This window comes from Chelon labrosus, assembly GCF_963514085.1.
Source record: "Chelon labrosus genome assembly, chromosome: 17".
Taxonomy (NCBI): Eukaryota; Metazoa; Chordata; class Actinopteri; order Mugiliformes; family Mugilidae; genus Chelon; species Chelon labrosus.
In genome coordinates this window covers 24998927-25021461 of record NC_140350.1, presented here as the reverse complement: position 1 = coordinate 25021461, position 22535 = coordinate 24998927, and the positions used below count along the sequence as shown (strand labels likewise).

Here is a 22535-nt window from a genome sequence, read left to right as displayed (position 1 = left end):
ATCAAACTATTCTCTGTTGGATGCATCGGTCCATAAAATAGTCTTTTGGCTCCACAGGATGTTTAGAAAACTGCAGATGGGCAGAAATGTTCTTTTGGAGAGCAGTTCAGATGGACTTAAAATTTGGCCTTGAAATCAATTATATATAATATTGACTAATTTTCCTAAATAAATAAATACCAAAGTATCATATTTTTGTTTAATTTCTTTGAGTTCTCTTTGTCTATTAAATCCACAGATGTTTAGAGTCATATTTATGCAGAAATGTACCCATTCATTCACGTATTTATTTACAAATCTTAAATGACACATACACATAAAATGTTCAGGGTTAGATTGAAAAACAGGAGCACAGATATGGAGCGTCTGGTCTACAGACTGTGGATGATGGTTCGGTTCTTAAGGCCCTGGACGTACTCCTTGGCCTGGTCGAAGCCGGTTTTCTCCTCTACTTTAGGCGGCGATCCCTCCACCAGCTTGACAAAGTAGTGACAGTAAACTTTGTCCATGATGCCAAACATTCCCCTGCCGTGGTAACGGATCCGCTTCAGGTACTTCCCTTTTCCGGAGAGGGACTCCGCTGCAGGAGGGGGAGGGAAGGGAAGGGGGGGCAGCGTGTAATGAAAAGAGGAGATGATATCGACAGAAAGGGGGAGATATGGGAGAGAATAGCTCATTTAATTTGTGGAGGTGCCCTTGACTGAAATCAGGTCAAAATAATAAAAAAAGGCGATGCTGGCGGTAGAGTTTGGGTTTATCTGTAATTGTGGCTGCAACTCCACATGAATTACTCGACTCTGTCTGCACAGTATCTGCACCCAGACATGACTGACAGCATGTGATGAATATAAAGTTTCCAAGTAGTTTTGAAAAGCAGAAACCCTTTTTCAGTCTGTTTTGATAATGAATGAATGCTACTAAAGGATGCGTTCATTCATTATCTATTACCACTTACCATCTAGCTAGATTCTAGCCCAATATGTTGATTACGATCAACCAGTAGATCATGTGCCATTCAAAAAAAACAAGTTTTCAAGGTCTGTCCTCACTATGGCATTTCACACTTGTTTGACTGGTGGATTGATGGGCAGTCTGAGATGTCCCCACACATGTATGCGCAAGCTGCCACAGAACGCTAGTGAGCTAAGTACATAGCTTTCTGACTGATATCGACTAAAGAAGAGCTGTAAAAATGAGTGGGGGTGCTGGACCAAGAAAGTCTGCTTGAGGCTCGCAACTGGCAGCTACAGTCTGGGCTATGCAACCCTGGCTGGTGTTATAATGTAGGTAGATCATTTTGATTTGATCATTGTAAAAGTAGCTTGCAAGCCCAACAAAGTGTGAGCACATCTACTGTAGTGGTTAGTGGCCGAGACGCAGGGTACACCGTGGACAGGTTGAAAGTCTATCACAGGAAAACAGAGCCTTCTTGCAGTGAGGCGTCAGTGTTAGAAGCTACGTCACTGTTCAGCCCTATTTAAGGATGTAGCCTTATTTAAATACACTGCAAAGTTTTTGTTTTCAACATCGTCTTTCTACGTCATGTTAGCTGCTTTATGTTGAGATGTCACTACATTAAAACTCAGATTCAGTTTGTTAATATTCAAAGTTAACTTGAAGACTTGTTGAATGTCTGTTTACATGAGAGCGATTCAGTGTTGCACTCACCTACATACAAGTTGGATTTGTACTCTACATTGTGATTCTTGACTGCCATCTCTTGAGCCTCAAGAAGAACCTGAAACAGAAAGCAATTAAAGAAGACGTGACGTTCACAGTTGGATAAAGGATGATATTTGTTCTGTTATTGGTTTCATTTTACACTTCTTGACATTTACACATCTGTTTAGATGCAGAACTGCACTTCATTGTTTATGTATCTGTACTATATGTAATGACAATACATTTGAATCTAATATTAAAATACTGCATGAGCAACTCAGTGGGAATCTTGATTAAAACCTAATGTCAGTGTTGTGTCTGACAGAGAGATGAACAAGCAGCTACAAACCTCTTTTATGATTTCTGCCCCTTTCTTGTCGTTGAACTCTAGTTGCGCAATAGCCTGATCAATGCTCATCCCTTTGATCTGTAAGGGAGGTTAGATGAAACAGTCAGATAAATGTTTCTGCACAGCTGAGGCTAAACATCATCCTGTGAATCGTTGAATCACTGAATGTGATGCATCAGCACTGCTGATTTCCTCCAAAAATAGAAATATCAACAAGCACATCCATCAACAGCTGTTTGAAACCTGTCTCAGCTTCAAGCATTTTAGAACGAGTGGTGAAAAATATATTTTTTTATTGTCTGATGTGATTCAGCTATTGGATGATAGAATGTTGATGCTGTAGGTCTTACCAGCTTGGCCAGGTACCACATCTTATCTTTGCTGTATTTTATCTGCCTCCTGCAGTGGTACACCTCCTGTGGAAAGTTTTGAGACATTTGTAAAGACAGACACCGTTTCATGTGGTTTTAGGAACACAGAATAAATCAGTTTACTCCAAGCTCAAGTCTTTTTCCTCAACACAGTGTGTCTATGAAATCACACCACAAACAAGCCAGCGAAACGACTTACTGCTGGTCTGCGAGGCTCCTCTGGCAGCTGAGGGGGATACACCTGCCGGTTCTTCCTCTCCCAGTTTTTGGCTTCCAGTGAAGCGCTGGTGTGGAGACATGAGAGCTGCTGAGGGCCACCGCCCAGGACTTGTAACCTGGAAACATAGAGAGGAAAGGTGAAAAATACAGCGTACAGTACCGGTCACACATAGAAAAACACAAAAAACAAAACAAAATAAACAATAAAAGAACTATGTGATACATATGGTCTCACCAGGTCTCTGTCAAGAAAACTACTCAGCAGTAAAAACACAGAAATGAGGGATATCTGAAAGATGATATGACTTCTAAGCCAAACCAGTTTACCTAAAACAAAAATAACTCTTTGGCTTATTCCCCTTCAACTTAATCTTCTTTGCAGATTTTCTAATATATGCCACCAAGAGTCACACACTAAACATCATTATCATGACATGATTCAGAAGTTGGAAACATTAGCATCTCTTCTGTCTTGTATTTGTCCTTCTGTACTGGACGTCAGCCGGCGCTGTTAATATCGGTGCTCTTACCTTAAAGGTAGCAGCCCAGATATATTCCTAATAAAGGCCATGCCTGAAAACAAATGCAAATGTGTTAAAACACGGCGAGCAGAAAGTTAATTAATGACATAAAACTGGCAAAAGTAGAATGTCTCTCTCTCTCTCACCACGTCCTGTCATTGCAGTCGCCATGTTGGATTTTTACGACACTTCCATATCCGCTTTATGGTAGTCATGTTTACAGCGTTAGCAAACAAAATAATTCTGTAATTTCTTGTCTTAAATAAGTAGGTAATTTATGAGCTTTGGTTATATGTCCGGATTTATATGAAAGTCTTAATAATAATGGGAAATATCGTTGTATAAGTGGTAATATAAGAGATTTTTTTTAAAAAAGACAAATTCGGCATAGTTTGACCCAGCTAGGATTCCGTAGTGGACGATTTACGTCACCACGTTGACCATACGGCCGGCAGTGTTGTAGCTACGACAGTTCGGGTAACATGTGAGAAGTTTGGTTTTGATTTTCCAGACTTTATTGGGGTTATTTTTTAACTGTTGATCGTGTCCTAGGCGTCATGCGGGAAAGGTCTCTTCCCGCCTCTCCCAACTGGTACTGCTCGCGCTGCAGTGATGTCAGCAGCGGCGGTTTGTTGGGCGTCGGAGCCAAAAACATCATCTACTTGATTGACGTGTCTGCATCCTCCTGCAGAGTTTCAGGTGAGGCCACTGTCCCTGCTGGACATCACACACCACACAACACAGGCTGCACCCTACCATTCATTTTAAAGTCTCTGAAAACAAAACGGTGCCAGGTAGAAGTCACTCATCTGGCCTGATCAGTTTGACCAGATCATCTCAGGTGTGGTGATTACAGCTACCTAAATAAAACACATGTATGATGCTGTTAGATATGGCAGCGTCTGCATCACTAACTTGTGGTGAAATTAAGTGATAATTGAGTAAAAACTCAGTCAAACACAGAACATTTTGATAAAATCACAATATTTTTAGTTTTCATTCATTTTAACCCTTTTACAGTTTTTAGACACAGTTTAAGGCTGGGTTAGGAATCAGCCAGAGGAGTATACCGCCAAATTATGGTTACACCTTTTAATAAAGAACGGTCAAAACCAAGGCAGTAGTGTTCAAGATGTCTCTCGGACTGTTTGCATGAATGAATCTCCAATAAAAACTGGTTTGTGGATGATTTTCCTGCACAGAAAGGATAAATAAACATTACAATCATAAATAATCTTTTAAAGAATAATTCATCCACTTACTTCATTTATGAATCCAGTTATGGTAATCACAATTTAACTAGTTATGCACACAGTAATATGTAAAGTCTTTGTTCTTTTGGAGAGAAAGGGTCTCAAGGCGTTTTGGGGAGGCCTTATAAAAGTTCTGGAGGAGCCAAGATGCAGACAGGAAGTAACTTGGGATTTAAAAATAATACTCCTCCGTCTTGATCTTTACCTGTAAGGTTTTTCCTCTTGGTGTTTTTCAGGAGAGCTCGTGGGCCATAAGGACTTGGTGTCAGGCTTTTCGTTCTGTCAGCACACGGGTCAGAGCCACGTCTGTGTCAGCTCCTCCACAGACGGCAGTGTCCGCTTCTGGGATTCGGACAAGAAGGCTCTAATAAGGGAGCATGCAGCTCATCAGGTGAGTGTCGCCCGTCCCGCTTCAGAGCGTTTCACGTCACGCTGACGCCGCCTTCAGGCTGCTGTCTGCTCTGCACTCACAGCAGAGATGTTAACGTTTCTGAAAGTGGAATGTCGACCATCATAACACGTTCAGATGTTCCATCACACACCGTAACCTGTGTCGTCCACCCACGCAGAGCCCCGTCTCAGCCGTGCACTGGTCCCCTGTGGATAAAAACCTGGTGGTGTCGGGGGACGAGAAGGGAATCGTTGTCTGTCACTGGTACCACACAGGGGACACGGCCAGCTTCTTCCCAGAACCCAGGACCATCTTCTGCCTCACGTGCTCCCCTCACACCTGGAACACCGTGGCTGTTGGGTAAGAAGACCACAGTAAACACACACACATCACAGTTTGGCTATAAAGACAGATAAAACCAGTTTAAATCTATAAGGGCAAATTGGGTTAAATTTGAAATCTCAGTGTCCCGTTTACAGCTCACACAAATGGTGAAAAGACACTAATGAGGTTGATTTAGTCTTCATCAGAAACATCGGTGCATACAAATATCAGTAACTGTGGCAACGCTGTCATAGGTACAAAGATGGGATGATCGTGCTGATCGATGTGAGTAAGAAAGGCGAGGTGATGCACCGTCTCCGCGGACACGACGATGAGATCCACTCACTGTCGTGGTCGCCGCTGGCCAACGAGGACGCCCTCTGCAGCAGACCTGAGGACGGCGAAGGTAGAACAAATGTTTGGGGTCACAATTGTTTAATGTTTTTTAGGATCATTGTGACAGGAATGTGAGACTTTGGTTTTTCACTCCACAGCAGCCAACGGTGTGTCTGCAGGAGAGGAGAAGGACTGCTTTCTTGCATCTGGGAGCAAAGATCAGACTGTGAGGATCTGGAGCACAGCGAAGGGAAAAGGTGAAAGATCCATTATCATCGTTATCACCAGTATCTGTGTATGGATCGATGCTGCAAAAAGAGGCTTTTTGCCATCTTGGTTTCTTCTTGTGCTTCTTTGGGGTTATTGTCAGTTTCAATGCTACGGGGCATAATACTGCCCCCTGCAGGGTAAAATAATTTACTACCACCACTTTAGATTCTGCTTGCTTTCCACAGTATTACTGCCGCTTTCATCACTTCCTAATTTCCTAAACCATGATTTCGTCAAAGTCGTAATAAAAAATGAACGCCGGTCAATGGAATTTCTGTTAACACATTATTAATTAAAATATAATAAAACCATGTCCTATAGAGTTTGACCTCTAGGGTTAAGAAAAAAAGATCATTATATACTAACTGTGCCAACATTTTAGCCTCAAAACAACAAACGAAACATAATAAAGTGAACGTAGGTTTGTTCTGCAAGTCGGTTTCAGTCAGCATTTAAAAATGGTTCAATCGTCTCATACTCCTGGATGTCCTCTCTGTGTCCTCTCCGTGTCCTCACAGGTGTGATGACTCTGAAGCTGCCGTATCTGAAGAAAAGAGGCTCCACGGTCGACCCCGGGGTCAAAGAGAGACTCTGGCTCTCTGTCCTCTGGCCGAAGGGACGAGCGACCCAACTCGTGTCCAGCTGCTTCAGGTGAGACTCATCAGAGGCAGTGGGGATGAAAGAGAGTTTGAGTCTTTGAGCCATGATTTTGTTTCAGTGTGATGCATTTCCTAGTTGTAGTTGACGACTACTGAATATTATTATTTATAGAGGTGTAGGAAATGAGCTAAATCATCTGTAATTCCATTATTTTAGCATGATTTGTCCGGAGATGAGTCTCTGTGAGTTCTTAGAGAAAAATAAAACCACTACACACTACTTCTGTTAAAATATAGAAATGCAGTTTGATCTTTCCTCACAGTTTTCCTCATCTCCTTCACTTCACTGTGTTTGTGTCCCCAGTGGTGAGCTGGTGTTGTGGGACCTGACCAAGGCAGGGAAGCAGAGGTGGACTCTGCTTGGGACGTCCTCAGAGGGTCAGAACCACAGCAGGATCGTCTTCAACCTGAGCTCAGTTCACCTGCAGGACGGCAGGGAGCTGCTCATCAGCACCTCCATGGACCGAGAGGTGGGTCAGCGTATCACCAGCCGCCTGTTTAGTGATTTCAGGCTTTTTATTCTTCCCAGATTGAGGTTTTTGGGGTTCAGTTACCAACTGGAGAGTCTGTCTTGACGTTCACAGCAGCTTTTAATAGTTCCTGTTAGAAAGCTGACCTGCTGGAAACAACAACACTGTGTTACTTTGAAGGAACATGATTAGAAAACACTGACTTTTTTTTTTTGGTTTTCCTTCATTTTCCAGATTAAATGCTGGGACCTGTCCTCTCTGGACTGCTGCTGGACTCTGCCCACTCTCGGCGGGTTCGTCTACGCCCTGACTTTCTCCCCTGTAGGTGCGGGCTGTCTGGCTCTGGGGGTCGGTGACAACATGATCCGGGTGTGGAACACGCTGACCACTCAGAACCAGTACGACACCAGGACCTTCTGGCAAGGCATCAAGTCCAAGGTCACGGCGGTAAGACATTTTGACTAAAAGCTTCATGTAAATTTAACAAATATTATCCTTTCATTACTCTTTTGTGTCTGGGATTATCCTGAATGAATTCTCCAACGACGCTGCTTATAACACCACACACTCCCTGTGGCCCCTTGCAGACATTAATTTCCAGAAGATTTCGTAAACTCGCTGTGACTGAGCCTGTTGGTTATCAGTTTCAACATCCGATAAATTTTAGCTTCATCTTCCAACATCCATCACGCCTGAGGCCGGTGATAGTGGTTGAGTTATATCAGACATCGAGCCGTCACTCCTTTTTATTCAATGACACAAAAGATGCACATGAGATGAGATGACATGAAATGAGACGCTTTTCATTCGTTGCAGCTGGCTTGGCACCCGAAGAAAGAGGGATGGTTATCTTTTGGAACGGATGACGGTAAAGTCGGTATCTACGACGTCTTCTCCAACAAGTAAGAGCCATTATTTCAAACGGTATATCCAAAGAAACAAGTTGAAAGGATGAGACCAGTTGCTTTTGTTGGTTTTGGATACTCTAAGTCATGCACTCTAATGATTTCCAGTAATGTGTCACCCCACACATATACACTCATTGTAGTTTCTCACTTTATGTGCAAGTAAATTGCAGGATTAAACAGTCAGAGTCACAACAGAAGACTTGGAGCTTAATCTTATATTACTCACTGAGACATTATCTATTATCTTCCACCAGGATATAAAACAATTAGCCCCCAAACTAACATTTGGGGGCTAATTAGCTGCTTTTTGAGCAGCATAAAAAACATCAAGTTTGCAGTTTCTGTGCTATTTTCTTCTCCTTACTTTTAAATTACAGTTGAATAAATTAAAGGAAGCCTGTGGAGTTTTTGACCACTAGTAGTGCTATAGAGCTAATTTTGTATCGTGCGAAGGCATGGAGTGGGACTGAACATGGTTTCTACTATGATGAAAAGCTGGTGACAGTAGCATTTATAGAAGTGTAGTCAACAAAATTGTTAGCATATTGCGTTGCCTTATGAAATTGGATCTCAGTGATGCACAATATGTTTCATTAAGACAGTGAGATAAACATAAAATTTGTTGTTCTTTTTACTGCAGAAACTCGTGACTGCAGTGATTTCACTTTGAAAACTTTTCAGAAAAGTCAATGAACATTTAGTTGTTTTTTTGCTCGGAGCCTCGTGGGTTCCTCTCCGACGATCCCTCGGGGCCCCACTGAGTCCCATTTTCCTGCAGCCATCCACATCTTGTGTCCCTGACTGAGCATTTGTTCTGCTTCATCTCCTCCCCAGGCCTCCTCAGATATCGAGCTCCTATCACAGAAAAACGGTGTACACATTGGCCTGGGGACCCCCAGTCCCCCCAATGTCATTTGGTAAGTTCTTAATGAACTCTTAGCAACTGCTGCTGTTTGCTCTGAACGCTCTGACCCAGCAGAAACACTGGCAGCGGGACGCCGGAAAGCGGCGAGTCAGCGGAAAAGCCCAACATCTCCGCACGCCCTTTTGTAATCGACTCTGTAATTGAATGAGCTGAGCAAACACTTGGTGCTCACCTCCTTCTACTCCAGCCACTCGTGGGGAAATCAAGACTCAGGAAGTTAATTTTGCCAGCTGTCGGCAGATGACTTTTTGATTAGCGTATCACTCACTCGCCTTTGAAGTTGTAAACATAATTGTTTCCGTGCCGACAATCTGCTGATGTGCTGCTAAACGAACTAAAGGTGGAGCTAATTTGCTTAGCAGCAGCACCGGCACCGGTTCAGCCCAGTTGATAGAGCAGAGTAAATCAGGACCAGCTGCTTCCTCTCTCTCAGCTTATTTTAAGATCCCTTTCTTTTTCTTCTTTACTTTCAAATCTTTACATTTTTATTGGAAACCAAATTAGGCCACCCACTCTTTTCATAAATTGAGGTAGAATTAGAGTGAAACTCACAGAAGTGTCTAGTAGAACTATCATCTACGGCTGAACCAGGGTGGGCAGTGCATTGTTTTTGATTTTCAAATTTGCTTTTAAAACCAGAAAGGAAATACCTGTAATAAAAAATAACAATGCAACAAGTCAAAAACCAAGAAAACTGCCGAAAAATGAAACAGAAAGTGACATCATTACGACCACTCTGGGCATTCAGCACATAGCCTGTACAATAAGAGACGTCCAGCACAAAACCTGGTTGCTTCTCCAGATCCAGAAGTTGAAATTTAGACATACCTTAGGTCATAAAGTCTAAAATTACATCAGAATATTTTTCCAGAGTCGTGGTCCATGCTCTGTTTTGACCAAGTTTATAGTCGAGAGCTACAACATCATTGACTGTTGTAAACAACTTCTTCTTTTTCTCCTAAAAATCTCCTGGTTTTGTATAAATCATTTAAGTTCTCCTTCTGTTTTCTTTTCATACATTAAAGGATAAAAGGTAAAATAACTTGGTCAGCAGTTTGTTTTTGCTTTTATAAATGAAAATCAAATAAACTCTTATTAATTCTTTTTTTTAATTCAAAACCAAACTTAAACATTTCGTCGGACACATATCTCCACTGATATTGAGATATTAAACTTTCATCTGCTGCTGAAATGTAGAAATGTACAGTAGAACGTCTGTCTGTGATGTTCAGGTGCAGCGGGAGGGAAGCAGAGCTACAGCCTCTACAGCTGCGCCGGCGAAGGCGTCGTGCTGCAGCACGACCCGTCAAAGCTGAGCGGAGAGGCGTCAGACATCGACAGGCTCATCAGAGACACCAACAACATCAAGGTGGGAAGGACGTTGATGTGATGATGATGTATTTGATCTGCTGTCTCTCACTGAGCCACACAGACATACCATGAGAGAAGTAACGCTGATTTCTCTGCATAATGTTGTGGTTGATCGATGAATACCAAAGGTTCTGCATAATATTTGAAAGCAATAACTGGACTGTATGTGCACACAATGGACTGGACTTGATCTGCTAATACTTTGGACTTTTAATTACCTTTAATTTAAACTTTATCAACTCAAACCAAAGCAAACGATCAAACCGTCATATCGTTCATATAAAGAAAGAAACTGATGGCAGCTTTCCTCCTACTCTTTAATTGAGTGCCAGTGTTTCTATATTCATCTGTGGACAGATCCTTTAGAGAACCAGGAGTTCATGTCTTGATCCACACACACCAGAAATCTTTTCACCAGCTTCAGGTTCTTGCTGCAGCTCGCTTTGTGTTTGCTGCTGAATATAATCAGAAGTGATTTGAAGAGGTCATAAAGATGAGCTTTGCTTCCCAACAGCACAAACTGTCTCCGCACACCGACATCAGTTGGAAGCCAGATGGGAAAGTTGTTGCCATCGGCAACGAGGATGGGTGAGTGAACGGCCAGTGACGCACCGTTGGGAGTCCTGGGAGGAGACGACTGTCTACTGACAGTGTGCCGTCTTGGGAATAATGAAATTGGTTTTGTGTGAACTGTTGAACTCTATTATCTAAGTCACATATTATTATGATAGGGTGTCACACTGACTCTGACGTAAAAGTAAAAGCCGACTGGTATTTTATATTTAGAAATCGATTCAAAATAGTTTGAGATTCTTTTGGGGTTTGTAGACGTTAAGACTTTTCATGAAGTTAATGTAACTGCTGGCATCAATATTCTTATATTTACAGTGGATCAAATCATTTGACTTTTGCTCTTCCTCACTTTTAAAATACTGTAATATATCAGCAGCAGAAAAGTAAAGCAGCTGGCTCTTCTTTCTCGTGCTGCCTTTCTCTCCAACGTCTGACCTCGTGCTCTCTGCTGCAGGTGTATTGATGTGTATCAGGCTCCCAGTCTGAAGCTGCTGTGCAGCATCCAGCAGCACCACAAGATCATCAACACGTTACGGTGGCACCACGACCACAGCTCTCCAGCCGAGCTGCACTGTCTGCTGGCCTCGGGCTCCAGCAACGCCGTCGTCTACGTGCACGACCTTCGCTCCGTTATAGGTGAGAGGAGTCCTCTGTGATATCCAGTCTGCGTCAATGCTGCAGCATTTTTCATTTATGCATTTATTTCAATTTGTCAGTTCAGAACAGTAACATTTTAATGTGTTGGCTACAACAAAAGAGAGACACACCAGTATATTGACAGAATAATACTTTATTTTTCACCAAATTAAAAGTCAACATATGAAATGTGTCAGTGGTGTGGTGAGCAAGGTATGTGTGCAAATGTTGTAGAGCAGTATTGTGAAAACCAGGCTTTAATTAGGCTGTTTAATGTGGCCCTAGCATTTATAACATTGTCCTAATGACCGCATCCATTCTGCCTTTGTTTTAACCTCCTGTGACCCGAGCTTTTGTTTGGTAGGCATTTTTAATTTCTCCCAAGGTATTTGGGATTTGTAGAATGTAAGACGTATAAAAACTAAGCATCATCTTAGAACAGGAAGTAGTTTTTGAAAATAATTATGTCCTCATATGTGGACACAGGGATTATTTCACTGTATGCTACAATAAAGTCACCAATGTGTAAGAAAATATAAAACTATTTATTTTAATACATGAGCATTGCTGTGCAAAACCAGAATTGCAAACACTGTTTTTCAGCGTTCAGATATAAAACAGTTTGAAACTGTTCATTTTCATGCCTGAACACGCCTGTGTAAAAACAGAATAGCAAACAATGAAATCCCAACATCCTCAAACAAGTACAGAATTTGTTAAATCTATGTGTCATATCAAGTTTCACACCAGGGGTCATCACAGTATCGATAAAAACTTAAATATCAATCGTCTTTGTGCAGAGAATCCTCCAGAAAGCCCCGTGGTGCTCACCGAGCCGTATCGCAGGTTGTGTGGCCATACGGCTAAAATCACCGGCATGACCTGGAGTCCACACCACAGCGCTCGACTGGTCACAGTGTCCTATGACGGCACAGCGCAGGTCAGTACCCGACAAGCATCATGAGTGTAAATCCACTGCATGCTCCTGGAAGACGCTCATCTTAAATCTGGACTCCTGTTTGAGGGATTTCTCTTTAAACTTAATTCTCTTCTGTTTGTTGTTTAGGTGTGGGACGTTCTGGAGGAGGCGGCCATCTCTAACTACCGGGGTCATGTTGGTTATCTGCTGGGTGTGGACTGGTCGCCCGTCGATCCAGACCTGATCTGGACAGGCGGGAAGGACTTCACCGTGCAGGAGTGGAGCGTCTCCAAACAAGAGTTTACAAAGCCGCCTAAAGGTAAGCGTCCGTCTTTGTTTATTTGGATTGATCTGGAGTCACCAGCAGGCTGCAGCGTTCACATGCTTGTCCTCTCAGGGAAGAAGATGGCAGAGCGGAAGGACAAGGCAAAGACCAACCCCAAGCAGATGAAGAAGAACAAGAAAGTGGCGGCGGCCGGAGGAGCAGCGGCGCCGGAGATGAACGGAGACGCAGTGACGGGAGGAGAGAAGGTGGTGACGGGGCAGGAGCTGTCTGGTGAAGATGAGGAAGATGAAGTTAGCTCTACGAGTAGCGCTGCACCTTCACCAGGTAACAGGAGAAAACACATTGTGACAGACTGGGACGAACATTTTTGGTCCTCACAGCTTTTTTCTTTTCAGCCACTTTTGAGGTGCAAAGAAAATCCTCTGCTGCTGTAAAGAGCAAAGATAAACCAGGTATGCACTTTAATATTATTTTTAATAATTTCTAGATTGTATGCAGCTTTATTATTTACTTATTTATTTAACTGCATGGCTCTGTCTCTGTCTCTAGATGTAACCTCGCTGAAGAAGAAGAAGCCTCGCTCCATGCTGCCCATCAGCACGTCCATGGACCATCGACCCAAAGAGGAGCTGCTGCAGGACTGTGTCACTCTGGCGTCTGTCAAACACAGCAGCGGTGAGTCCTCAGATTCTCCCATAGTCTGTATATAAATATGAACAACACGTCTCCACTTCCTGTCATTGACCAAACTGACACTATTCTCCCACATGGACGAGCCTGCTCATGTTTATGTCTGTGTCTTCCAGCGCCCCCTGCAGGCTGTGTCCCAGGACAGGGAGATTTTATCCACCTGGGCCTGTTCGCTGACAGACAGGCTCTGCACCGCATGTTTGAGGCAGAAGGCATGTATAAGCTGTTTCTCTCAGCCTGGAAAACTTATATAGGAGTTGAGGCAGTGACTTAGCGTTCACCTCCCTGATCGGTCTTTCATTCTGCTCTGCCTGTCGCCTTTCAGAGGAGGGACACGTGGAGGCGGGTCACTTCGACTCCGTCGTGTACCTGCGGCTGTGGAGTGGAGACCTGGAGGGGGCGCTGCAGCTGGCCACAGAGAAAGGAGAGCTCAGCGATCACCTGCTCTCCATCGCTCCCATGGGTAAAGACCTGCACACTCATTTATTTATTAACACATAAAATATCCCTAACTGAAACAGGGAGGGAGCCAGGGACGAACAAGAGTTTTACTCCTGACAAAAAAGACTGACATGTTTTTACTTGAACAAGCAAAAGGCCGACTGCATCATTCATTCATGCTGTTGTTTCTGGTGGTTGGTCACTGAGCAGTTATGGTCTCAACTGGGGAGGAAGTAGCAGGGACCAACATTTGGCATGTTGTGTGTCACAGCTATAGATGTCCTGATGTTTTTTTGCCCCTGATCTAATACCGACCAATCAGAGTCCTGATCTGATGTTAAATCTCCTCCCCTGTAGCTTCCTAAAGTCTTTCCTGACTTGATTCAGTCCAATAAATCTTTCTGTCAAAGTTAATGTAGTGTGGAGAGGGTAGCTGGTACCTTGTGTTCTCTACTCCAGAAATGTTCTGGTCATCCAACGCTGCCATAAACTCCCTAACCCTCTCTGGGATGTATTTTTGGCAGCAAGAAAGTGTTTTTACACGACAGAGATGTGGTTCTGGTTCGTTTCAGACCTAAAATGAAGAGGTACAAAAGATCAGGTTTGGCTGAAGCCTTACACTGATTCAGGTCATTTTAAAAATGCGTGGATGCCTCCAGATACCGATCGGGACATCCTTAGTCCCAGCCAAGTCGTGGCAACAATGTATGACCTAATCTGACATCATCATGTAGTCTGAATGAATATAAACCCCTTTTAACTCGCTTAAACTCGTTTCTGGCTTTCAATCTGCTGTGTGTGCTCGTCCAGCCGGGTTCAAGGTGTGGAGCCGGACGGTGGAGGCCTTCGTCAAGCAGCTCTGTCTGCAGGAGCAGTACCTGAAGGCGGCGTCCCACCTGCTGTCAATCAACAAACTCTACGAGGCCGTCGACCTGCTGCGCTCTCACAAGCTCTACAGGTTGGCTTCTTTAACTTTCAGGCATTAAAGGGGAAAAACTGTGGAAGCACATTCAGGATAGATCTCTGAGCGTTAAAGCTCACCACTGGTGACAGCCAACAATGATACCTGAGGTCCTGAATGGGGTTTGGAAAACTTCCACAAACTTGATCAGTTATACCTCAAACGTTTCTTTTGAATGTCAGGGAGGCCATAGCCCTGGTCAAAGCCAGGCTGCCAGCGGACGAACCCGTCCTGAAGGAGCTGTACACCTGCTGGGCTGCCGGGCTGGAGAAAGACGGACACTTCTCTGCAGCTGCTAAATGGTCAGAGTCGGAAAGATTCAAAGATTCTTCTCTCGCAAAAATCTGCTCTTTGTCTTCTGGTTGTCCTGTGATTAATTTAAAACCCTGTCCTCCCAGTTACCTCGCCACAGGCGCCAGTTTTGATGCGGCCAAAGTCATCTCCAGGAAGAACGACGTGTCGTCGCTGAGGGCGGCGGCCAGTCTGGCGAGAATCTCTGGCGAGGCGGCTCTGGCCCAGTCGCTGGCTCTGAGGTGTGCCAAAGACCTGGCTGCTGACCAGGACTGGGTCGGAGCTCAGGAGGTCCTCAGTTCACAGGACAGTCTGCTGGTCAGTAGCGTTAATGACATTTCAGGTTCATCACAAACTCCGCCTCCTTTCCTAGAAACATGTTGAAGATTGATTTCAACCGTCTGCAGGTTCACAGGCTGCATCTCTGTGTGTCTGAGCTGCTGACTGTCATGCTGGCAGACTCTGAAGCTATTCCTCCAGCGTCCTGCGTCTCCTCTCATCCGTGGGCGTCACCGGGCGAGCGCTCCGTCACCATCCAGGACCGGGTGAGAGCCGTGTGGGAGGAGCAGTTCGGCGTTTCCCAAACGTCCACGGGACATCGCAGCGCCGCAGCCCTCCTGCAGGAGCTGAAGTCTGCAGAGAGCCCGACGCCCACCGCCAACGTCCCCCTCAGACAGGTAACGCTCACAGAGCAGCTTTAAAAACCTGGAACACCGTCTTTCGTTTCTAATAGCCACTAAACAGCATATCTGTCCACCTCTCTCTCTCCGTCTTCAGGTCCTGCTGTATTCGTCCCTCCATCTGACCCGTGCTGTTCTGAGCTGGTTACAGGACGACGACGGGGAGCTGACCAAGCAGCTGGGGGACGCCCTGGCTTGGCTGAGAGACGCCGGACACCTGTGTGTGTCTGCAGAGCTCTGCAAGCTCCTGTTCCCCGACGGTACGTCTGTCTTTCTAACTCTGCATCGCCACAGGACAGATCTTCTACCATCTGGATCCAGAATCCTCTAAAAATCTTAAAATGTATATATGAAGACATCAAGCATTGGCTTTAAAGATCTGTTACAGTTGATTTGGCGACACCCAGTGGTCATGGGTGGACTGACCGTTTACTGAATCCTTGACGGCAACTTTTTTACAACAGTTGTTTAGGGACTCTGCTGCCTGTTTTGTTTTTAACTCTCTTAAATTGTGAGATATTTGTCTGGTTGTGTAAAGTGAATCTTTGCTGTTTGTTGTATGAGTAGTAGTAATTACAGTTTATTGCTTTAATTAGATTTCTTGGCTTTGTATTTATTTCTCTTCCTCTCTGGTCAGGTGACGTGACTGTTTGTTCCAGGAAGTATCCCAAAACTCTTCATCCCACAGAAGAGGAAGGCGAAGCAGCCGTGAGCAGTCTGCAGGCCTTCGTCCATTACCACCGTATGTATGAATGCTGGTGGAGGAACTCGGCAGGTGTCGTCCAGAATGGACATTCCCTCTCAGAAGCCTGTCCTGAAGATGAGGCAAAGGACAAAATGGCAAACGGAGGACTGTCAGAGTCGGGGGAGAGCCTCCGTCCATCGGCCGGGAGGGTTGATACGCTGGACTTTGACGCATCGCTCCTTCTGTCTGAGTCTCACGCTGCTTTTCAGGCCACACAGAGACGTGTCAAGGAGATCCAGGAGCGGCTGGCTGGCATGGTGCTGCAGCACAGCCGAGCCCAGGGAGGGCAGCTCAACTCTGGGGAGGAACGAGAGGACAGTCCCTCTGTAATGTCCTCTTCAAGAGAGTCACCAGGCAGCCAGGACTCTGCTGATGCTGGCCAGTGGTAAGGACTGTTCATCTTCAGATTGTTTCCCTGTCTACAGTAATGGGTAACCTCAGCTTTATGTCTAGTGGTACCGAGCGTTTAGCCTTGACTTGGTCCTGTTCTCCTGATGTTTAATGGTTGAATGAAGCAGCTGTTTATCTTCTCATCAGTTCTGAGGACCAGGACACTCTGATGTCTTTGTCCACCAAGATGACCAAGTATCAGAAAGAGCTGGCCGACCTGCCCCACGCTATCAAGGTACAACTCTCCACACTCCTACCACCCATCCATCAGAAACAGACACAGATGCTCAAATCTGGTTTTATGATCTGAATGAGATTATGCTCGGGCAGCTCATAAGATTCGTACTCAGCTGATGAAGGACCCAAGCTTTGTTCCTAAACTATGACCTGTTTGTCTTCCAGATGTATCCTCATCCAGATGTTGTAGAGTGTTGTCTGGTTCTGCTGCACCTCGACAAATCTTCGCCGTCCCTCTCCGCCTCCCTCCGACAAGAGGCCCGGGACCTGCTCGGAAAATACGCAACTAGTCCCTCTGTCCTGAAAGCGTCCCGGCGACTCCTCACCTGATCACGACGCTGGAAAACTGAAAGAAGCGCTTCACCTGTACAGCTGTTTGTTGATTAATAAAAAGAAAGAAAGAAATCTTGGAACGATGGAACGTCCTGAGTCGGTTTGATTCTACGTCTTCAAGTGCCTGAAAGGAGGCCGACCGGTTTTTCTGCCAACGTAGGAGACGCAGGTAACGGCCGCTGGCAGCTGCTTGATCAAATCTCCTTCAACGTTTATGAAACGAGGAGAATACTCTAAAAAATATGATTGGTTAGACCGGCTAATGTCGATTTGACATCAAACTCTAACTGGACATTTAACATTTAAAGTCCACTTTGACTGGCTTCATCTTAACAGTAACCTGATGAGCAGCTTTGTGCCTTTTTAAAGTGAAAACAGATTTTATATTAAAAACTTCCAGCTCCATTTTACACAGACTAAATGGGTTAAAATGTCTCATTTTGTCTGAAACATAAATCAGAATACATTTAATCATCCCCACTGAGGTTATAAACCTAAAAGAAGAAAGTCAGAATCTGTTTTTACGTTCCCCTTCAGAGTTTTTCCACCTTTAACCGTCATTCTGCTGAAGCTTCTTGTCTGTGAACGGATGCGTCGTAAAGAAAAGATGAAAGACTAAATGTTACATCGAAAATACAAAACAATTTAATATACAGCTGTTTAAAACAATGTAGAATGTAAAAACAATAGTAAGCACGACATGTCTGGTTTTGGTGGGTGAATGTACAGAACGACAGTAGTTTGCCCATTACAACACATGCATAACCAAGCTCATTTACACACCGACGCCCGCTGCTTTAAGTTTCTGGAAGTGGAAAAAGGGCTAAAACATTTTTATTTTCATCAAAATTATACACTTTCATTTACAGGCCCTTCCAGCTTTAACTTAAAAAAGAAAAAACAAAATCCCTGCAAGAAGACATGAGTCCTGCTGATGAGAAGTCCGAACTGAAGTTTGGTCTAAAATCACAGTGTGATCCAGGAGCTGGTCCCATGCTGTAACCAAAGGTGCCACTAATGCTGTACAAGGAGAGAACTTTCTTTTTAAAAAGGGGAATGGATATATGTGACCATATACTCGGTAAAAAGCAACTAAAAACGAACGCGCCTGTGAAGGAGAAGGATCCGCTGTCACAGGCTTAAAGAAACTGTCGAGTCGTGTGTATGTGGGGTGGTGGTGGGGGGGTCGTGTTGAGGGCCGATCTGCTGGTTGGGTTTTAAAACAAGTGCGTATTCCACTTGAAGAGTCGAGCGCTCGGTCAGTGCTTGTTGTTGGTCTCCTCCTGGCCCGAGCCGGAGATGCCGTTCTGGGGTTGGGTGGAGCCGGAGCCCAGGCCGTATAATCTCCCACAATACTTTGCGTCGTCAATGTTGTCTTCAAAGAAAAGCTGAACACAAAAAATAAAAATAAATAAATAAAACACGTTTCAGTGAGATGACGACACGTTTGTTTCACTGCAGGTTTTGTTCTTGTTACTAAGACTCAGAAGCTGAAGAAAATCAGTAAATCCTGACCAGTATTAACAGATCCTAATAGTACGTCCAGACGGTCAAGTGTCTGATTGTGTCCTCTCTCAGTGTACATCATTTATTTTACTGTCTTTAAATTTCTATGAATATAATAAATAGGATTAGCGAATGAAAACCGATTCCAATTCAACTTTATACCTTTGGATCCTCTCAAACTACTTACTGTTCAACTTTCACATCTCTCCTTTAATGTGGTGCATACTGATTTGAAACAGGACTCTAAACAGTTAAGTTGAAATCAATGAGCGTTTTTTTAACAAGACTGCTGACTGAAAAGTTTTTTTGTAAAAGTAATTCGTTAACAATACGAATAAAACTAATAACTTATAATAAAGTGTGCCTTTTTCTGTTAAGTTTAAAGAAGTCTCATCTAAGAACTTTTCAAGTTTCTGTTTTGTGCTACATGACGTTATCACCTTCCGCTGCCACAGTCGGTGTATAATGGATTAGCATTCAGCAAACTGAACTCTGAGAACCTCGCTGAGCCCCAGTGAAGGCCGGCTGGTGTATCTGTACCTCTTTCATCCTGAAGAAAGCCATGCCTGTGAGCAGCGAGTCTGATCCAGCCTGATGTTGTCGCCCAATCCTCTTCAGCTCCAGCTGGTCAGCCACCTCCTGTAGCCCTCCCTGCACAGAGCCACAGCATCCAGAGGAATCAGTCACTGATATGATTTCACACGTGTGTTGCCTCATATGTCCAAACAACCAGAGGTATCCAGCATTACTTTAGTGACCTCTTGAATGCGAGTACGAGGGCTACGGTACCTTTAGATTCTTGCAGCTCTTCATCAGGTACTTGACGTCGTAGATGGCGGGGAAAAACAAGTTGAGGATCTGAAAGAAGTCGTGCTCCTCCTCTGGAAGCCTGGCGTCTGTCAGAAGCTTCACCAGGTAGCCGAAGTCGTACCCGCTGGGGAACAGAGAACAGGGTTCAGCTCAGGATGGTCTGACAACACTGATGTTTGCTGGGGTTCAAACTGAAGTACAGCTACCAGCTCCTCAACAGAAATGGATTACTTGGAAGTTTACATTGATTCAGAACAGAAAGCTGTGTCTCTAGTAACTGAAAATTTCATGCAACAAACAGGCTGACCTGTGGAAGGAGAGCCACTTGACGTTTTCACACAGCACCAGACCAGACGTCATGAGGAGCTCAGCGAAGTAGAGCGTGTCGATTCCCTCTTCTTCGTGTTTTTTAAACTGGAGGCCTGAGTTCTGGAGCAGGTCTATAGAGTCTTGTGAGTACATGTCTTCTCTGTCAGGAGAAAAAAAAAATGAATGCTTAAGTTACTGAGGCACAGACGGGACACTAGACGCTTGGACGGCTGGGAAACGAACGTAAGACGACGTAGCAGCAGACGGGCCACCTACGTTAGGTTAAACTTGAAGTTGAACTGCCACGTCGTCGTGCCAAGGGGATAATCTCCTTCCTCGTTCATGAACGTGAGGCCGAGCTGGATGATCTTCAGGAGGTCGACGTTACACCTGAGCAGCTGGTACTGGTAATCCACTGTGCTGCGAAACTCGCCGATCGGCCGGACAACCACTCCAGGGAATTCTGTGTCCTGGTGAACAACAAAGGCAAAGTTATTACTAATTATACTTTACAACAAAGTAATGGGCTACACAAAAATGTTCAGAATCTTTTACAAAATATGAACTAATTACATGTTTAGGTCACACACTGAAACAGCATCTCTTACCATAGCAATGTAATTGTAGCTTTGAATAATCTGTCGGATCTTCCTCATTTCTTCCTCCACGTTGCTCGCCCATACTTCACAGATTATCTGACTGGAATCTGTAAGTGCAGCAGGCATGTTGGCAGGTCAGGTGGAGATCCTGAACAATCCTGCAGCAGCACTCGCAAAACGGGTTGATGGGGAGGCAGTGCAACGGCAAAACGGGCAACTCTGGGAAAGGACCAAAAGAAGAAGTTAGAGCTCACTGCAACAGAATGATATCAGGAAAACACAAAGGGGTGAACAAGGAACTGCTATAAAAAATAAATAAATAACTGTATCCTGTATGGAGCTTTAGATTTTTGACCAAATATCAATGACCACAGTGTGAATAATAACTTCAAATATACATTACAACTTTTAAGAGCTCAGAGTAATGTCTTACGGCAGACTACATTATTTAAAGTTATATTAGACAAAATAAGGAAAATACACTCACTCACTAGTTCATTAGGTTCACTGGTGAAAACAAATGCATTCTAATAAAACAGAATGAGTATTATTAATAATTTATGCTCTGTTTGTTATGTTCATCAGGGAAAAGAAGCTTCTCTGTGTTTAAGTCGGTTCATGCTTTTTTTTTTTTTTTTTAAAGGACAAATATCAAACGTGTTGCTTTTCTGTGTCCTGTGGTATTACTATGATTTTATTTTTGGAGATATCAGTAGATATTCTTTGAGTTTAGGGCACTAATCTGAGGAGTTTCACTAGTTTTAAAGCAAAAAAATCAAAAAAATACTCATTTGCTAAAACATTAGGTACATTAATACATTCTAATCTAACAGTCGTGCACTAAACCCTCCTTTCTGACTGTTATAATGCTCAGTTAATGTTGAAACGGTGTAAAGAAATGTTGTAGCTCAACTGAATGATCATTTTGGAGGGTGTAGTGTGTGGTGCTGCAAAATTATAGGAACATGTGTCTGTGCAACAGAATGCAATTGAACAGCACTGCAAACCACAGCCCCTCAAGTGAAAACACAGTTGAATCAACAGCTCAAAACAAAATTCTGAATACCACAACCTTCATGAAGCAAGGATTCAGTGCAGGAGTGTAGTGTACCTAATGAACTGGCAAGCTAGTGTATAAGTCTTGTAATCTTCCTGCCCTCGGTTTATATTTTATAGAACTAGAAACACTAGTAGTAGATGTGTGTAACTGCAGGTCAGGACATGCATGGTGCACGACTTCATCTTATTTCTTTAGTTGCCAGTTTATTAGGGACACCTTGCTCAAACTCACAGTCGAACACCTCTTCTAGATAAACTGCTTCACAGAAGTGAAGGTTAAACTGTGTGTGATGAGTGGAGACAGACGTCTGATATGTACTCTTACGTATAACTTAACTTCATATGTTTTATTCATATACCCGAGTTAACTGTGTGTTACCATGACAATAAACTAATGATAACTTATGTGACATGCTAACGGATGTTTATATCACCAGACTAGCTAACCCAACTGATGGCTAGGGCACCACACATGACAGAACACGCCTCAACTGAAAGCTGTTTTGGAACTATTAATATTTTTTTAACATCTTGGGGAGTTTTCGTAGCGGCACAGTTTTAAATTCTACCAATGCGAAGCAACGACGCAACAACAACGAGGGACTAAAGCAGCAGCAGAGAGCGCCTAGCACAAGCTAACGGCTACAAGCTAACGGCTACAAGCTAACCCTCGAGTTACCGAGGAAGCTAACATCACAGGAGCAAAGAATTAAATGAACCAGTCCTGGATTCTCTCTTTTCTATATTTCGCTCCGGCTAATTAAATTTAAAACATGCCAGGGCGTTATTAATACACGAGTATAAGACAGGTTTACCTGAGAATTTCCTCGACGTACCCTGCCAAGCTAACTGATAGCACTTCTTCTTCTTCTTCTTCTTCCGGTTCTTTCTTCTTTGCGTTTAATGGCGGATCAACAAATGGGCACAACGCCCCCTACTGTACTGGAGTTTATAACGACGAACACTAACCACATGGTGATATACACACATTGAGAAATAAAGATTGAATTAAACTAAAATAATAATAAAAAAATAGTTCTT

The 22535-nt window shown here is 43.8% G+C and overlaps 3 protein-coding genes across 3 annotated transcripts; 1 reads left to right on the top strand and 2 right to left on the bottom strand.

Moving 5' to 3' along the window:
• Positions 1–253: 253 nt before the first annotated feature.
• Positions 254–3294, bottom strand: mrpl22 (mitochondrial ribosomal protein L22). Its single transcript, XM_084565122.1, has 7 exons — positions 3269–3294; positions 3132–3174; positions 2582–2717; positions 2362–2427; positions 2012–2089; positions 1669–1738; positions 254–580 (listed from the first exon to the last, which is right to left on the bottom strand). Exons 1-7 carry the CDS (start codon positions 3291–3293, stop codon positions 372–374), a joined length of 627 nt encoding a protein of 208 aa, XP_084421248.1. The 5' UTR covers position 3294; the 3' UTR covers positions 254–371.
• Positions 3208–17342, top strand: gemin5 (gem (nuclear organelle) associated protein 5). Its single transcript, XM_084565117.1, has 28 exons — positions 3208–3821; positions 4612–4766; positions 4945–5126; positions 5345–5496; positions 5585–5683; positions 6215–6347; positions 6660–6825; positions 7060–7272; positions 7642–7727; positions 8568–8650; positions 9891–10027; positions 10544–10617; positions 11057–11238; positions 12039–12178; positions 12305–12476; positions 12555–12767; positions 12839–12895; positions 12993–13118; positions 13250–13345; positions 13459–13596; positions 14385–14532; positions 14718–14837; positions 14934–15144; positions 15234–15503; positions 15604–15766; positions 16144–16636; positions 16789–16876; positions 17044–17342. Exons 1-28 carry the CDS (start codon positions 3680–3682, stop codon positions 17206–17208), a joined length of 4404 nt encoding a protein of 1467 aa, XP_084421243.1. The 5' UTR covers positions 3208–3679; the 3' UTR covers positions 17209–17342.
• Positions 17343–17368: 26 nt separating this feature from the next.
• On the bottom strand, positions 17369–22476 carry cnot8 (CCR4-NOT transcription complex, subunit 8). The gene is made up of 8 exons (XM_084565121.1): positions 22310–22476; positions 20445–20654; positions 20113–20306; positions 19835–19996; positions 19507–19651; positions 19258–19368; positions 17552–18599; positions 17369–17498 (listed from the first exon to the last, which is right to left on the bottom strand). The coding sequence occupies exons 2-7, from the start codon at positions 20559–20561 to the stop codon at positions 18471–18473; spliced, it is 858 nt and encodes a 285-aa protein (XP_084421247.1). The 5' UTR covers positions 20562–20654; positions 22310–22476; the 3' UTR covers positions 17369–17498; positions 17552–18470.
• Positions 22477–22535: the final 59 nt, after the last annotated feature.

What these genes read in the sequence shown, in the direction of transcription:
- mrpl22 (XM_084565122.1), bottom strand. Translation starts at nt 3,293, where the DNA reads ATGGCGACTGCAATGACAGGACGTG. An exon ending in TGTGGTACCTGGCCAAGCTG is followed by an intron (nt 2,090 to 2,361) that starts GTAAGACCTACA and finishes CCTCCCTTACAG; the next exon opens with ATCAAAGGGATGAGCATTGA. An exon ending in CAAATCCAACTTGTATGTAG is followed by an intron (nt 581 to 1,668) that starts GTGAGTGCAACA and finishes CCCCTCCTGCAG; the next exon opens with CGGAGTCCCTCTCCGGAAAA.
- gemin5 (XM_084565117.1), top strand. Translation starts at nt 3,680, where the DNA reads ATGCGGGAAAGGTCTCTTCCCGCCTCTCCCAACTGGTACTGCTCGCGC. An exon ending in GCCATCGGCAACGAGGATGG is followed by an intron (nt 10,618 to 11,056) that starts GTGAGTGAACGG and finishes TCTCTGCTGCAG; the next exon opens with GTGTATTGATGTGTATCAGG. An exon ending in ACCTGCCCCACGCTATCAAG is followed by an intron (nt 16,877 to 17,043) that starts GTACAACTCTCC and finishes TTTGTCTTCCAG; the next exon opens with ATGTATCCTCATCCAGATGT.
- cnot8 (XM_084565121.1), bottom strand. Translation starts at nt 20,561, where the DNA reads ATGCCTGCTGCACTTACAGATTCCAGTCAGATAATCTGTGAAGTATGG. An exon ending in GCTACAATTACATTGCTATG is followed by an intron (nt 20,307 to 20,444) that starts GTAAGAGATGCT and finishes GTTGTTCACCAG; the next exon opens with GACACAGAATTCCCTGGAGT. An exon ending in CTTTCTTCAGGATGAAAGAG is followed by an intron (nt 18,600 to 19,257) that starts GTACAGATACAC and finishes TTTTGTGTTCAG; the next exon opens with CTTTTCTTTGAAGACAACAT.